General features: G+C 40.6%; 5 protein-coding genes across 8 annotated transcripts; 4 read left to right on the forward strand and 1 right to left on the reverse strand.

The window, feature by feature from the left end:
- Window positions 1-116: 116 nt before the first annotated feature.
- LOC131459125 (UDP-glucuronosyltransferase 2C1-like) lies at window positions 117-3055 on the forward strand. Its single transcript, XM_058628580.1, has 3 exons — window positions 117-203; window positions 622-634; window positions 1210-3055. Exons 1-3 carry the CDS (start codon window positions 154-156, stop codon window positions 2788-2790), a joined length of 1644 nt encoding a protein of 547 aa, XP_058484563.1. The 5' UTR covers window positions 117-153; the 3' UTR covers window positions 2791-3055.
- A 680-nt stretch (window positions 3056-3735) lies between these two features.
- Window positions 3736-6020, forward strand: LOC131459511 (UDP-glucuronosyltransferase 2A2-like). Its single transcript, XM_058629420.1, has 2 exons — window positions 3736-3878; window positions 4287-6020. Exon 2 carries the CDS (start codon window positions 4304-4306, stop codon window positions 5882-5884), a length of 1581 nt encoding a protein of 526 aa, XP_058485403.1. The 5' UTR covers window positions 3736-3878; window positions 4287-4303; the 3' UTR covers window positions 5885-6020.
- Window positions 6021-6102: 82 nt separating this feature from the next.
- On the forward strand, window positions 6103-8503 carry LOC131459512 (UDP-glucuronosyltransferase 2C1-like). Of its 2 annotated transcripts, none has more exons than XM_058629421.1 (2): window positions 6103-6441; window positions 6704-8503. In XM_058629421.1, exon 2 carries the CDS (start codon window positions 6775-6777, stop codon window positions 8350-8352), a length of 1578 nt encoding a protein of 525 aa, XP_058485404.1. In that variant the 5' UTR covers window positions 6103-6441; window positions 6704-6774; the 3' UTR covers window positions 8353-8503. The 2 variants fall into 2 exon arrangements, with proteins under 2 accessions (XP_058485404.1, XP_058485405.1); XM_058629422.1 differs by having other exon boundaries at window positions 6774-8503.
- An 88-nt stretch (window positions 8504-8591) lies between these two features.
- Window positions 8592-11351, forward strand: LOC131459513 (UDP-glucuronosyltransferase 2C1-like). Of its 2 annotated transcripts, none has more exons than XM_058629424.1 (2): window positions 8592-8898; window positions 9165-11351. In XM_058629424.1, the coding sequence occupies exon 2, from the start codon at window positions 9236-9238 to the stop codon at window positions 10811-10813; it is 1578 nt and encodes a 525-aa protein (XP_058485407.1). In that variant the 5' UTR covers window positions 8592-8898; window positions 9165-9235; the 3' UTR covers window positions 10814-11351. The 2 variants fall into 2 exon arrangements, with proteins under 2 accessions (XP_058485407.1, XP_058485406.1); XM_058629423.1 differs by having other exon boundaries at window positions 9235-11351.
- A 663-nt stretch (window positions 11352-12014) lies between these two features.
- On the reverse strand, window positions 12015-14738 carry LOC131459165 (uncharacterized). Of its 2 annotated transcripts, none has more exons than XM_058628650.1 (2): window positions 14063-14738; window positions 12015-13861 (listed from the first exon to the last, which is right to left on the reverse strand). In XM_058628650.1, exons 1-2 carry the CDS (start codon window positions 14519-14521, stop codon window positions 13853-13855), a joined length of 468 nt encoding a protein of 155 aa, XP_058484633.1. In that variant the 5' UTR covers window positions 14522-14738; the 3' UTR covers window positions 12015-13852. The 2 variants fall into 2 exon arrangements, with proteins under 2 accessions (XP_058484633.1, XP_058484632.1); XM_058628649.1 differs by having other exon boundaries at window positions 12015-13907; window positions 14063-14737.
- Window positions 14739-15817: the final 1079 nt, after the last annotated feature.

Here is a 15817-nt window from a genome sequence, read left to right on the forward strand (position 1 = left end):
ATGGCTTTGACAATGCACCTTAAAGGCAACGGTGCTTTGATACCAATTACAACAATAAACAGATAAATAGAATGAAAGATAAATAGCTTTGCCTGCTAGAAAGTTCTACATATATTTAAACTTTAGATTGGACACAGTATTTACAATTGTTAGATGTTGAAGAATAGATGCTGCAGAACAGATGGTCATAATTCTAAAATAAGGTGGACTTTTCTCCAATTTGTCTTGTAATCATTTCTGTTTTAATGCAGCTTAACAAAAAGAAGTGAAAAAAGTGAAAGATAAACACAATAGTTTGAATTGGAGCTTGATTTGAGCAGTGACTGTCGAATGTACAGAAAAAGCCACAAGGATTAAACCTGTTAGCCCGGTCTGGAGCAGGATAACGGCACAGAATAAATCTCCATGGCAACTTTTGCACCACTGCTTTTGTGAAACCAAGTTAATTGAGCCTACATACCTGTGAAATCTGATCTGCTAACTAGGTTTGGTGAAAACGACCCTTATGGGTCCAAAGGTCTCTTGGTTAAAGTGCGTATTGACCCGTGGTTAAACTCCTCCTCTGTGGCTTACATAAAGCTTAATAAAGCTTGTTTTATTTCCTTTGTGGACCAACTCTAGATGTCTAACTATGGTAAGTGTGCTTAACAATGCTTGACTATAGAAGCAGCCTATTCTCTAGACTGGAATCAACTAAAGTGGGCCATTGTGGTAGTTCATATATGTTGTCTTTCTTGTTTGTGGTGTGTTATAAGGAATCAATGCAGCATGCGCTGGTAGGCAGGCAGGTGGGATCGACTCTCACAGATAATAGTGGTTGAGCATACATCAGTAATGAATATAAATGCGTTGACAACTAATATGAGTGCCTCGCAAGCCACAACCACAAACTGTGCACTAAAGTGTAGGGTTGTGTCTTAAAATCATGGCCAGTGTCTGCCGGCTAATACGTAATGTTATTATTGTTATATTGCATTGTTTGTGCAAATCTTGTGCCATAAATGATAACTTCATTACATGCTGTTATGTAGAGCTCTTTCACCTGAACAAGTATTGATTGATGATGTAAATTCTTCATACTGATTTAAAACCTTGGCTTGATGTAAAACAGAGTTAGGAATTCAAATTAAAGATTAGATCAACGTTTATTCAAGTAGTAATGACGTGTTTTTAACCTTGTTACCTAATTTTACATTCTCGTTGTTTAAGGTGCGGCTGATCTGTTGCTGCAGTGCCTTGCTCCTGCTCACCCTCGTTCCCGGAGTCTGTCAAGCTGGAAACATCTTGGTCTTTCCCATAGAAGGCAGCCACTGGATAAACATGGAAATCATGCTTCAAGCTTTGCATGCGAGAGGCCACAATATAACTGTTCTGCAATTTAGCAAAAGCTGGTATGTCAAGGGTAATTCTTCTTATTACAATACCATCAATGTCCAAGTGGAGAAGAGCATAAATCAGGAGGTCATCACAGATGTTCTGTCCGTAGTATTTGAATATGAAAAGGGGGCACTTCCCTGGTTTAACTTTCTCTCCATCAATATAGGAATGATTGGCACATTCATTGACATTCACAAAATAGTGAGTGGATATGTATCAGCAATAATCGATGACCAAGGTCTGATAAGAACCATAAAGGACAGCAAATTTGACCTTTTGCTCACTGACCCAGCCTGGGCAAGTGGAGCCATTTTAGCTAAATACTTGAACCTTCCTTTGGTTTATAATGTCCGCTGGCTGCTTGCTATAGACGCTCAGTTTGCAATCGCTCCCTCACCGCTATCGTATGTTCCTACTGTAGGATCTGGCAACACTGATAAAATGAACTTTTTTCAAAGAGCAAAAAACATGCTGATACATCTCCTAACCCAATCACAATCCTATGTGGTGAGTGAGCTAGCATATAAGGAGACAGTTGACAAATATCTTGGGCCTGGTAATAGCTTATACGAGCTAATACTAAATGCAGACATCTGGCTGATGAGAACTGACTTTATTTTTGATTATCCTCGCCCAACAATGCCCAATGTTGTCTATATAGGTGGATTTCAATGTAAACCTTCAGAACCACTCCCTGAACACCTGGAGGAGTTTGTGCAGAGTTCTGGAGAGCATGGCTTCATCATCATGTCTCTGGGGACTTTTGTGAGTGAACTTCCTGCTGACGTGACAAGTGAGATCGCTGCAGCTTTTGCTAAATTACCACAGAAAGTCATCTGGAAGCATAAAGGTGAACGACCAGCCACTCTGGGCAACAACACTCTGCTAGTGGACTGGATGCCACAGAATGACCTCCTGGGACACCCAAAGATTAAACTATTTGTGGCTCATGGAGGAACGAACGGAGTCCAAGAAGCTATGTATCATGGAGTCCCAGTTGTGGGACTGCCTGTATTTTTTGACCAGTATGACAACCTGCTCCGTCTGACAGACAGAGGTGCAGCTAAGACTCTTAGATTAGCCACAATGAACAAAGACAGTTTCCTAGAAGCAATTGAGGAAGTCCTGAAGGAGCCGTCCTACAGGACGAACATGCAGAGACTCTCCAGGCTGCACAGGGATAAGCCAATGAAACCGATGGATACTGCCATCTTCTGGATAGAGTTTGTCATGAGACACAAGCGTGCACCTCACCTCAGAGCGCAGTCCTACAGACTACCATGGTATTCCTACCACTCTGTGGATGTGTTTTTGTTCCTATCTGGAGCTGTCCTACTTGTGCTTTTCACTGTTTTGATCTTGATGAGGTGTTTATATACTGCAGTGTGTAAACCCAAAGTGAAAAAAGAGTAATTATTCAAGAAACAAGAAATTAAAAACAGATAGACATGAAAAAAAGATTGTCAAGGTTTTTGTTTCAGCAACAATATTGCTTTATGTTATATTCTTGAATATACATAGTTAAGTAACATGTGTAACTGATTTTCCCTTTCACCTCAATTACTGAGATTTGTGTGAATTGTTGGGTTTCTCTGCTCTCGATGATGTTGTCTATGTACAGTGCCATGTGATTGTGATTCGGTGCTATACAAATAAAATAAAATTGAATTGAATTAAATGAGTGTTGTGTTAATTACCCAGACAGTGCAAATACAATACTGAATGCAATTTCACTTCATTAGTCTCAGGGGTTTGCGTAACACTTATTTTTCAAAAATACTGACCTGTAGTCTTAATGAAGATCAAAACTCTATTTCTGATTAGATAGGTTCTTGATGAGGCTTTGTTTAGGCTGTCCAAATAATTTGATATCAATGCAGCGTCCTAAGAACATATTTACAAACCTCTGTGTGTGAATATACTTGAATATACTTGTGTATATCCCTTCCCCTTTTCTAAAGAAATTGCTGTTGAATTTGTTAGCAATTTGTTAAAACACATAAAACCTCAAACATTAAAAAAAACAAAAAAAAACATACTTTCTTATGAGTAGCTGTGACACTGTTCATGTCACATAACATTACATAAAACATTGTGCACTGAAAGAGTGAAAGCAAACCCCCCGTACATTTATTGCCACTATACACAACACCCACACAACTTGCTCAAATGTCATAAAAGTCAGTTATGTGACGTGATGGAAGCCAACAGCGGAAAAATCCTGAACAAAAAACAAGAAGAAAACTTGTTGCTGTGACGCTGCAGCTCTGCCACATTGCACCACGGGGATCATGTGCCCTTGGTATGGAGACAAGGATCTTATGTAACTGCCATGAGGGTGGAGCAAAGGAACCAGGAAGTGTTTTTTAGTGTCACCAGTTCGACTGCAAGTCTTGCCCTACATTGTTTTGTTTGGGTTAAATGGAGTGACAGAAGCGGCAGAACGTTTTCAGCGCAAGTTCAGGCATATACCAACTCTGCTTTTGGATTTGGAGGAAAGAGTAAGCAATCTTTGTTGACATTAAATGTCTAATCTGTTTTGTCAGATTATACTTTCTAGAGGAATGAAGATGTGATGTATATCTCACTCTTTGTTGAAGGACTGCACATTTGACTGGCAAGAAAAGAAGTATTTAGGCTTTTATGCACACAGTGCAGTTGTGGTTTTCTTAGAGGGAAGCTCTTGAACGTTGTTTTATGCAGATTGAACATGGCTGTATAAACACCTTTTTCCCCAGAGAGAATAATGGTGTAACATAGAATGCATGCAAGTCTTGGCTGAGTGCTAAGTTCACGTGAGGGTAAAAAACATGTGTGCAGGCAAATGGAGAAGCACAACATTTGCGTAACTGCAGTCTGCTTTTTAGATAACAAAATAATGAAATGAAATATGTCTATTCTCCTTTCAGATATTTTGGATTTGAACATGATTTTGTCCCTGATTTCCCTGTCCGTGTCTCTTCTGGCTGCGATTATTCCTGCTGCGCGTGGTGGGAACGTTCTGGTGTTTCCACATGACGGCAGCCACTGGGTGAACATGAAGGTTCTGGTTGAGGAGCTGCACTCAAGGGGACACGCGGTGACTGTTATTCGGGTCACAGACAGCTGGTACATCAGCGAAACATCTCCTAATTACAATACGGTCACGCTGGATATTGCTGCCGGTTTTAATGAGGACTTCTATCGCCTTCTAGTCTCGGAAGTTATCAAAATTAAACGAAACAAGGGCTCCATGTGGGCCCAATTGGCTTTAGCCATGAACTTAAAAGATAGATTCTATGAATTCCACAAGCAAGTGTGTGAAGTGGTCATGTACATGTTTGAAAATAAGGAATTAATTAAGTCCTTTCAAGATGCTAAGTATGATGTGGTTTTGACAGACCCCGCCAATGGAGGAGGAGTAATGCTAGCTCACTATCTTGGCCTGCCATTAGTGTTTAACGCTCGATGGACTGTTCACGGTGAGGCTCACTTTGCTATTGCGCCTTCTCCACTTTCCTATGTCCCTCTTCCACCTTCAGAGTTAACTGATGAAATGACTTTCTTTGAGAGGGTCAGAAACATGTTGTTTTACATCACGAGGATGCACCTGTACAGACAAATTTCTGCACCGCATTATTCTGCAGTGTCCAAACGCTACTTTGGCCCAGATGTAGACTACTTCTCCCTGTTTCAAGCAGCAGACCTGTGGCTGATGAGGGTGGACTTTGTGTTTGAGTTCCCCCGTCCCACCATGCCTAATGTTGTCTATATGGGTGGGTTCCAGTGCAGACCTGCAAAACCTCTGCCTCAGCACCTGGAGGATTTTGTGCAAAGTTCTGGTGAACATGGAGTCATCATCATGTCTCTGGGGACGTTGATTGGAGAGCTTCCCCATGACTTAGATGATGAGATCGCTGCAGCTTTTGCTAAATTACCTCAGAAAGTCATCTGGAGGCATAAAGGTGACAGACCAGCCACTCTGGGCAACAACACTTTACTAGTGGACTGGATGCCACAGAATGACCTCCTGGGACACCCAAAGATTAAACTATTTGTTAGTCACGGAGGAACAAATGGAATTTATGAAGCTATATATCATGGTGTTCCAATTGTGGGCATTCCCATTGTGTTAGATCAGGCTGATAACCTCTCCAGACTAAGAGCAAGGGGTGTTGCAATGGTTATAGATATTTCTGAATTAGATAGGGAGACATTTCAGACTGCCATACAGGAAGTCCTGAATGAGCCATCCTACAAGACAAACATGCAGAGGCTCTCCAGTCTGCACAGGGATCAACCAATGAAACCACTGGACAGTGCCATCTTCTGGATAGAGTTTGTTATGAGACACAAAGGTGCCGCTCATCTGAGAACAGAGTCCTACAGAATGCCCTGGTATTCCTACCACTCTGTAGATGTCATATTATTTTTGGTAACAGTTGCATTAGTTATATTGTTATTATTTTCTGGGTTGGTAAGGTTCTGCTTCAGATTATGTGTGAAGAGGAAAATTAAAGGTGACTAAGATTCATTAAATTGGTCACCACATTAATAGTGAGGGTGCAGGGTTTAACTTTTGGTCTGTTATTTTAGTTGACTGTAAATATTGTTTGTAAAATATGTTTGGAAAATGTAAAATAAAAAGAAACTGATAGGTTTGACTGGCGTCCTGACCTTGTATGAAACAGTGCTAACAAATTTGAAATTGACATAAAACTGCAGTTACATCACTGTACCAGGTTAAATAGCCTCTTCTCTCTTTAACTCTTCTCTTTGGCTTTCACATTAGGATGAGAATAGTCAATCCTGGATACTTCTACCTAGATTTTACCTTTTTACTATTTTATTATGTCACTATTTTACTCTTTTACTTTTATGTTTTTAATGATTTTAATACCTTTTATGTTACTGTGCCTTTAACCATGTAAAGCACTTGACTTTCTTATCACCTGGGCATTTATGAACATATAAATGTAGTTCCAAAGTCCTACCAGAGTGAACCTTGGTGAGACTAGTACATGTTTTGCACTCAGGACAAAGAGAAAGACGGGGAAAACTGCTCTAGCTGCCAACACGAGCAAGGTAACATTAGCATATTTGAATCATTTGTCTATAGAATTAACAACAATGTTAGTTTCATAGCTTCTGTCTGTTTCCAGAAGTTTCTTTCTAAATATGCTTTCTACAATTTCGAATGGTTTTGATTCTGGCAAGTGCTTCTAAAAATGACTGAAAGTGGATAATAGATAAAGATAGACTAGATATGGTAAATAACCAATTTGACTTAAAAGATATGCATTTAAAACATTGCATTCATTCATTCATTCATCTTCTACTGCTTTAGGTCGCCAGTGCATCGCAGGGCAACTTTGCATTCAATGAGATTTAATTAATTAAAACATCCTCTTTTTGAGAATGAATTGGCCCTGGTTCTGGAGCATTCTCTGCTTGACCTGTTCAGCAACAGTTCATGGTGGTAAAGTACTTGTGTTTCCAATGGACGGGAGCCACTGGGTGAACATGAACGTCATAATAGAGGAACTACACTCAAGGGGTCACCAGGTGTCTGTTGTGAGAACATCTGACAGCTGGTACATCAAGGAAACCTCCCCGTTCTATACGTCAGTTACACTTGATACTGAATCTGGATTCGATGAAGAGTTTATGACCAAATTCGTGACCCAATTACTGGAAATCCAGAGGGAAGGGAAATCTGGATGGACACGTTTAGAACTGCAAATAGAGCAATGGCAGAAAGGCATAGAGATGAATGAGAAAATTTCCAAAATGATTGAGGGTATTCTTGAAAACAAAGATTTAGTACAGGCACTACAAGATGCCAATTATGACCTTGTCCTGGCAGATCCTGTTGCCCCAACTGGTGTCATTCTCGCCCACTACCTGAGGTTACCTCTCGTGTTGAATGTCAGGTGGACAACTCATGGGGAAGGTCATTTTGCAATTGCACCTTCTCCTGTTTCTTATATTCCAATGACAGGGACTGAGTTTTCAGATAAAATGAGCTTTCTTGAGAGACTTACCAACGTCATTGTTTTCGGCATAAATGAATATTGTATACTGCAATATATCGCACCATGTTATAATGGCATAATCAAACAATATTTAGGCCCAGATATGGACTACGGCTCCCTGTTTCAAACAGCAGACCTGTGGCTGATGAGGGTGGACTTTGTGTTTGAGTTCCCTCGTCCCACCATGCCCAATGTTATCTATATGGGTGGGTTTCAGTGTAAACCTGCAAAACCACTCCCTGGACACCTGGAGGATTTTGTACAGAGTTCTGGTGAACATGGAGTTATCATCATGTCTCTGGGGACTTTGATTGGAGAGATTCCTCATGATTTAGCTGATGAGATTGCTGCAGCTTTTGCTAAATTACCTCAGAAAGTCATTTGGAGGCTTAAAGGTAAAAGACCAGCCACTCTGGGCAACAACACTTTACTAGTGGACTGGATGCCACAGAATGACCTCCTGGGACACCCAAAGATTAAACTGTTTGTGGCTCATGGAGGAACAAATGGAATTCAAGAGGCAATGTACCACGGGGTTCCAATACTGGGTCTACCATTAATCTTTGATCAGCGTGATAATTTATTAAGAATTGAAATTAGAGGAGCTGGAAAGATAGTAGATTTTTCTACCATGAATGGAGACATCTTTTTTGAGGGTCTTCAGAAGGTCCTGAATGAGCCGTCCTACAGGATGAACATGCAGAGGCTCTCCAGGCTGCACAGGGATCAACCAATGCAACCATTGGACACTGCCATCTTCTGGATAGAGTTTGTCATGAGACACAAAGGTGCCGCTCATCTGAGAACAGAGTCCTACAGAATGCCTTGGTATTCCTACCACTCTGTAGACGTGGTGTTGTTCTTGGTTGCAGTTGTGCTGCTCATTCTCGGCACCTTTGCTGCCTTAATACGATGTTTGTGTTTTAAACTCTGTCTGAGAGCAAAAATTAAAAGTGAATAAAAGACCTGAATAGCAACTAAAAAGTTAAATCACAAATATTCTTGTGTACTATTTGCACTGTGATTTGATGGGGATAGGATGAATACATTTGTGGATATAGTTGTAATCTTGGTTTGATTATATATCAAATAAACAACAAATTTAAACAAGAGATTTAATTTTTCTTACATTCGTGTCAACCATTGAGTGTTAGGTGTCTTGTGGGGTTAGGAGGTTCCTACATCAGAGCACAAACAGAGATAAGTAACCCTGTGTAGAGGTGGTCTTTCCCATAGAAGGCAGCCACTGGATAAACATGGAAATCATGCTTCAAGCTTTGCATGCAAGAGGCCACAATATAACTGTTCTGCGATTTAGCAAAGCTGGTATGTCCTATGCCTTTAACCATGTAAAGCACTTGACTTTCTTATCACCTGGGCATTTATGAACATATAAATATAGTTCCAAAGTCCTACCAGAGTGAACCTTGGTGAGACTAGTACATGTTTTGCACTCAGGACAAAGAGAAAGACGGGGAAAACTGCTCTAGCTACCAACACGAGCAAGGTAACATTAGCATATTTAAATCATTTGTCTATAGAATTAACAACAATGTTAGTTCCATAGCTTCTGTCTGTTTCCAGAAGTTTCTGTCTAAATATGCTTTCTACAATTTTGAATGGTTTTGATTCTGGCAAGTGCTTCTAAAAATTACTAAAAGTGGATAATAGATAAAGATAGACTAGACTAGATATGGTAAATAACCAATTTGACTTAAAAGATATGCATTTAAAACATTGCATTCTTCATTCATTCATTTTCTACTGCTTAAGGTCGCCAGTGCATCACAGGGCAACTTTGCATTCAATGAGATTTAATTAATTAAAACATCCTCTTTTTTAGAATGAATTGGCCCTGGTTCTGGAGCATTCTCTGCTTGACCTGTTCAGCAACAGTTCATGGTGGTAAAGTACTTGTGTTTCCAATGGACGGGAGCCACTGGGTGAACATGAACGTCATAATAGAGGAACTACACTCAAGGGGTCACCAGGTGTCTGTTGTGAGAACATCTGACAGCTGGTACATCAAGGAAACCTCCCCGTTCTATACGTCAGTTACACTTGATACTGAATCTGGATTCGATGAAGAGTTTCTGACCAAATTCGTGACCCAATTACTGGAAATCCAGAGGGAAGGGAAATCTGGATGGACACGTTTAGAACTGGAAATAGAGCAATGGCAGAAAGGCATAGAGATGAATGAGAAAATGTCCAAAATGATTGAGGGTATTCTTGAAAACAAAGATTTAGTACAGGCACTACAAGATGCCAATTATGACCTTGTCCTGGCAGATCCTGCTGCCCCAACTGGTGTCATTCTCGCCCACTACCTCAGGTTACCTCTCGTGTTAAATGTCAGGTGGACAACTCATGGGGAAGGTCATTTTGCAATTGCACCTTCTCCTGTTTCTTATATTCCAATGACAGGGACTGAGTTTTCAGATAAAATGAGCTTTCTTGAGAGACTTACCAACGTCATTGTTTTCGGCATAAATGAATATTGTATACTGCAATATATCCTACCATGTTATAATGGCATAATCAAACAATATTTAGGCCCAGATATGGACTACGGCTCCCTGTTACAAACAGCAGACCTGTGGCTGATGAGGGTGGACTTTGTGTTTGAGTTCCCTCGTCCCACCATGCCCAATGTTATCTATATGGGTGGGTTTCAGTGTAAACCTGCAAAACCACTCCCTGGACACCTGGAGGATTTTGTACAGAGTTCTGGTGAACATGGAGTCATCATCATGTCTCTGGGGACTTTGATTGGAGAGATTCCTCATGATTTAGCTGATGAGATCGCTGCAGCTTTTGCTAAATTACCTCAGAAAGTCATCTGGAGGCTTAAAGGTAAAAGACCAGCCACTCTGGGCAACAACACTTTACTAGTGGACTGGATGCCACAGAATGACCTCCTGGGACACCCGAAGATTAAACTGTTTGTGGCTCATGGAGGAACAAATGGAATTCAAGAGGCAATGTACCACGGGGTTCCAATACTGGGTCTACCATTAATCTTTGATCAGCGTGATAATTTATTAAGAATTGAAATTAGAGGAGCTGGAAAGATAGTTGATTTTTTTACCATGAATGGAGACATCTTTTTTGAGGGTCTTCAGAAGGTCTTGAATGAGCCGTCCTACAGGATGAACATGCAGAGGCTCTCCAGGCTGCACAGGGATCAACCAATGCAACCACTGGACACTGCCATCTTCTGGATAGAGTTTGTCATGAGACACAAAGGTGCCGCTCATCTGAGAACAGAGTCCTACAGAATGCCTTGGTATTCCTACCACTCTGTAGACGTGGTGTTGTTATTGGTTGCAGTTGTGCTGCTCATTCTCGGCACCTTTGCTGCCTTAATACGATGTTTGTGTTTTAAACTCTGTCTGAGAGCAAAATTTAAAAGTGATTAAAAGATCTAAATAGCAACTAAAAAGTTAAATCACAAATATACTATTTGCAGTGTGATTTGATGGGGATAGGATGAATACATTTGTAATGAGTGGATATAGTTGTAATCTTGGTTTGATTATATATCAAATGAACAACCAATTTAAACAAGAGATTTAATTTTTCTTACTATTGGCTCACATTAGTGTCAATCATTGATTGTTGAGGTTCCTTCATCAGTGTACAAACAGAGATAAGTAACCCTGTGTAGAGGTGGCATCAAAATACATAGCACTATTGCTGCTTTATGTCTCCTCAAGCCAAACTTTTATGGATTTAAATGTGACAGTGCATTATAATGAGTTCTTATGTGCTTAAAAGTGTGTCTTGCATAAACCTTAATTTGTGTCCTGCAGATTTTTCTGTTACACTAGACACTTTTGGATTTGCCAATCTTTCTTTGTTTTACGTATCATGTAAATTGAAATGTATTTCCACATTGATGAGAAGTTGAAAATTCTGTTTTGAATGAAAAAATAAAATGGTTAATTTACATATATCTATATATCTCTTCTGGCTTTGGTATGAAATTGGCTTTAATTTGTCTTGTTTAGACTGCTTTCATTATAAGAATTTAAAAAAACAACAACTGTGAAATAGTGGTTAACAACATCACTCAAACTTGAGCAAAGTTGTAGAGTGATTATGTTCAGAATTGTGTTTCGAAGAAAAAATAAAGTGAGATATGTGAGTGAGGTCAGGTCCTTCAAAAATCACAAGACTGGCAGCCATGCCTTAAACCAGTTTAAGGTTTAAGGTCTGTTGAGACCCAGTTGTGGATGTTTGCAGATGAAGATGACGCCCCTCTTTGTTTCAAAGTGCAGGGAGAGGAGAGGATAAAGACAGCATTCTCCTCAGGGCCTTACAAGATTCTTGAATAAGCTCTGCCACAGGCTGAACACACAGGTTTTGCCCCAATTTATACACTTAATGGGGATTAACTGGGGCTTTGGCAATGTTGTTAATACCAAGAAATACAATTCAGGACTAAACTGCTGCAAGTGTTGGCTGTGACAGACCTGTAGTACAAAATAAAAAAAGTCCATTGAAGCAGTCTCTTATGACAAAAATACCGTTCACCTGAGAATTCAGACAGTCCTTAAGCATGTTTTACTCTTCATTCTTGTTTTTTTTTTTTAAGCAAAGGCATAAACCTACCAAGAGTAAAGTGGATACTTTATTTTACCAAGGTTTGCTGTGAATATCAAAACAATAAAAATCAAATATTATTGGAATACATTTACTTTCTAGAGAGATGCTACTTACTTAGTAACACTTAGTTCCACAATGTAGTTAATCACACTTTAGGAAATTCTCCTGACTGCAACTTTGTGAGGATTAGTTTCTTATAAAACAATAAAAATCATGATGCAAATGTCTACATCCTGCTTTTTGCTTGTTGCAGCAGAGATAGAACGTTTTTTCAACATAATTCATTAGGAACATCACTTGGGGACTGAACCTGTGTATGTATGAGGACTTTCAATACCATTGTTGGAACTTTTTCATGTGGGCAATCTATAGTTTACACTAACACTAACAGTTTGATTTGATAGATTGCCCAAATGAAAAAGCTGATATTAGCTGTCAGTTATTACTTATTTCAATATAGCTTTAAAAAAAAAATCACGGTCGCAAAATGAAAATGTACATACCCACCTGACCCATAATTTGGGTCAGGTGGTGCTGATTCTCTCCCTGCTGTGAATTAGATAAGAACATCAATACGACTCAGTCTGTGCGTCTGTCTCGGCAGTGTATCTAGGTTCTGTATCTGTACTCGAAATGAGATGCTGGAATCAGCAGCCACTTATCTTAGTTCAAAATAAAGACTGTAAAAGAATAGTTGGGATTTTTTTGGGGGGGGGGGGTGGATTACAGCTGTCTCAGTTCATAGGTACATCCTTTGAAGGACTCGCGCTTAATGGCCATTATAAACTGTGAAGGCTGGAGCAACAAAACAGAGGATTCAATTATCTGCCACGTGGAGGAATCTCTGACAAACCTGCAACACGGTCACATAGTACGTCTTCAGATGAGGCCTTCAAAAAGATGCAGCCCCTCGAAATTGAGACAACGCATTTCTTGGCTGGGAATATAAACTATCTGGAGTGGAGTCTCTGCTGGCTGCCTTGCAATTTCTTTATAGATAGTCAAATATAAACCCATGGAATATGAGTCATACAGGGCTTTTGTTTTGTTTTCCGACTGGGATGTGCATCAGTCACTTTTAGAAGTGCTGGAAGGGAATACTGGATATTTACAGCGTTGTAATTACTGGACATGAGAGTGGTGTGGTGGAAATAGTGGTGAGAAAAGAAATAACAAGTCTGTCAGTCAGAAATAGTCTTTCTTCTTTTACTAAGTAGGAGAGATTGTTTACAAATAATTACTCCAGAGAAGGAACATAGCATGTAACGCTAAGATTCCATGTACCTCCCAGACAAAAAAAACACAGTCACCTAGTTTAGGACACAGTTGTCGAATTGCTGCTTCTGCAGTGACGAGATAAGGAGGTGACTCCCTCTTGAAACCAGATGAACTCGGACTACATGCATGAATCTGCAAATACATTACGATATAAGACCACGGAATCAATTCTGTGGTTAACTGCATTACAAACCGCTGCTTTACATACAGGTAAAAACAATATACCGTGACACATATCAGACCGGTGCAAGTACAAATCTTGCTAACAACTCAAAGGTAAACAAAAGAATCACTGTTTTCAGTTATTTACACAGCCTCAAACAGCCGCGTAATTCAAAATCACCAGTGTCTATTTTTCATGGAGGAATAATACTCCCAAACGCGTCGACAGTCGTCATGAAAAGTTGCAGTATAGTCTGTTCAGGCTATTTGCAAAGCATCCGTATCAGCGGGGCGGGTGAGGTGTTTGCTCTCTCAGGATGTCCTGGTCTGCAGAGAGCTCATCCTGAGCACACTCAGCTCAGCTGCATTGTCATCCTGCATGTTCACCTCTTGTTGGCAGCCTTCTCTGACTACATACCCTATGAGACCCACACAGATGAAAATGAGGAGGACTAGGCCAATACCCTGGGGTACAAAGGATGAAGTAACACTTTGTTAAGTAGATCTGAGCAGAAAATGTGTATTTTCAGTCAACATAGCAGATTCAGCCTGACATCACAGGTATACTCACGTCACTCATTTGACGTAATCTTAGGGAAAGCACAAAATATTCAACTCACCTGAGAAAAGACAAACAGCTGCTGTGAGCGGAGCATTAGTTCTTGTGGGGTCCCGTTGCCCTCACTGATTGGCTCACACCACTTCTGGGGAGCTGCCTTGTCCACTAGTACAAATCTGCCCTCCCAATCTGTCATAGCACAAGCAAAGTATTGGCCATCGAGGAACAACAGAATCAGCCACACGACCGCAGGAACAATACTGGAGACGCTTTTCCTGCACCGCGTGTCACATCTACATCCTTGAATGATCAGCATCAGGGTGAAAGCCATGACGGCAGGAATGACGAAGAACGCTGATGAAAACACTCCATTCCACGTAGGGTTGCAAGGACACTCAAACTCCAGTTCCATCAGCTTTTCTAGTCCCATGAGGATAAAGCCAAAAGCCACGTTTGATGCCAGAGGACTGTTACTAAGTTCATTTTTCAGCCTGGTGAGCCATTGTTGTCTACTATCCATACTAGATTGGCAGAAAAATGAAAGCAGTTGCTGAAAGAAGCCCAGAAGAGGGTCCGCTGTTGTGAACACATTGGCAACAGCTAAGTGATGCGTAATTAACACATTCAGGGGTAAGTTTTCCCCTCAGGCAAAACGCCACACTTCCACTCTGATTGGTTTTGAAAAAAGGAGGGTGTGCTGTCTGTGGTGACATTTCCCCAACCGATTGGCCCATGCCAGGTTTCAGGTGGAGTTACGTTTCAAATGTGGTCTCCCTTGGACAAAGTGGAGGGAGGGCAGTAAAGTGGAGGGAAGTTTGTTCTGCAGTCCAGCACCGACTGACCCTGCGCTACAGTGGAGCACAAAACACAGGTATGGAGGTGTAGTGTATAAAATGGTAAAAATAAAAAGGCACCATGAAGAATAAAAGTACAGGCTCTAAAACACACTCAGTCTAAACAAACAAAGAGAAGTAGAGCACGATGATAGACTGGTTATTAATAACAAAAGTGGTCAAATGTGTGTGTGTGTGTGTGGGGGGGGGGGGCTTTGTTTTGCTTTTTCAGTAGTTTTCAAAAGTTTTTTGGTTGCTTTTTTTTTTTAAATCAGAGGCATGCAGCCTATTTTTTTACTTTACCTCAACCAGCCACATGAGGTCGCCCATGCAGCTGCACAGATTAAGGATAGAGCGGTTTACAGGAGGCCATGTTGATCTGTCAAGGGATGTGGCACATCCAGTTTGAGAACACTCCGGCCACTAACGTGATGACATAATTTTTAAATGACCTCAGTGGAGCTCAAGAGCATCACCATAATCTCCTCATGTAAAAAAAAAAAAAAAAAAAAAAACCTGACAAGAGGGGAGTATTTAGGCCCTGGAGAACAGGCTTGGGGGGGATAAAGGATGTGCCTGCTGAAAACTGCAGCACTGCTTTTCTCCACTCCACCTACATAACCACTTGCAAGTTTGATTATTATTATTTTATTTTTTTACAGCTCCTCAACATATCGCTTTTGTGCCACTGACTCTGCATAATCTGTGACACATCTGACTCCACTGGTCACAATAAAGCAGCTGCCAATGCACAGGTTTGCAGGAGATTGTTGATGAGTGAAGGAGATCATAGGTCATTTGGTGTGAGGGACAGTTTCCTCCCGTGGCAGAGGATGGACATGTGCGTAATGTCATAAAAAATACATTAGCCGATGACATGGAAATAACGTTGAGCGTCATAAACGGCGTGCGTTTACACACAAGAATGACATACGTGTGTGTGTGTGTGTGTGTGTGTGTTCATCTGCGCTCACGCGCGCATA

This window comes from Solea solea, chromosome 5, assembly GCF_958295425.1.
Source record: "Solea solea chromosome 5, fSolSol10.1, whole genome shotgun sequence".
Classification (NCBI taxonomy): Eukaryota; Metazoa; Chordata; class Actinopteri; order Pleuronectiformes; family Soleidae; genus Solea; species Solea solea.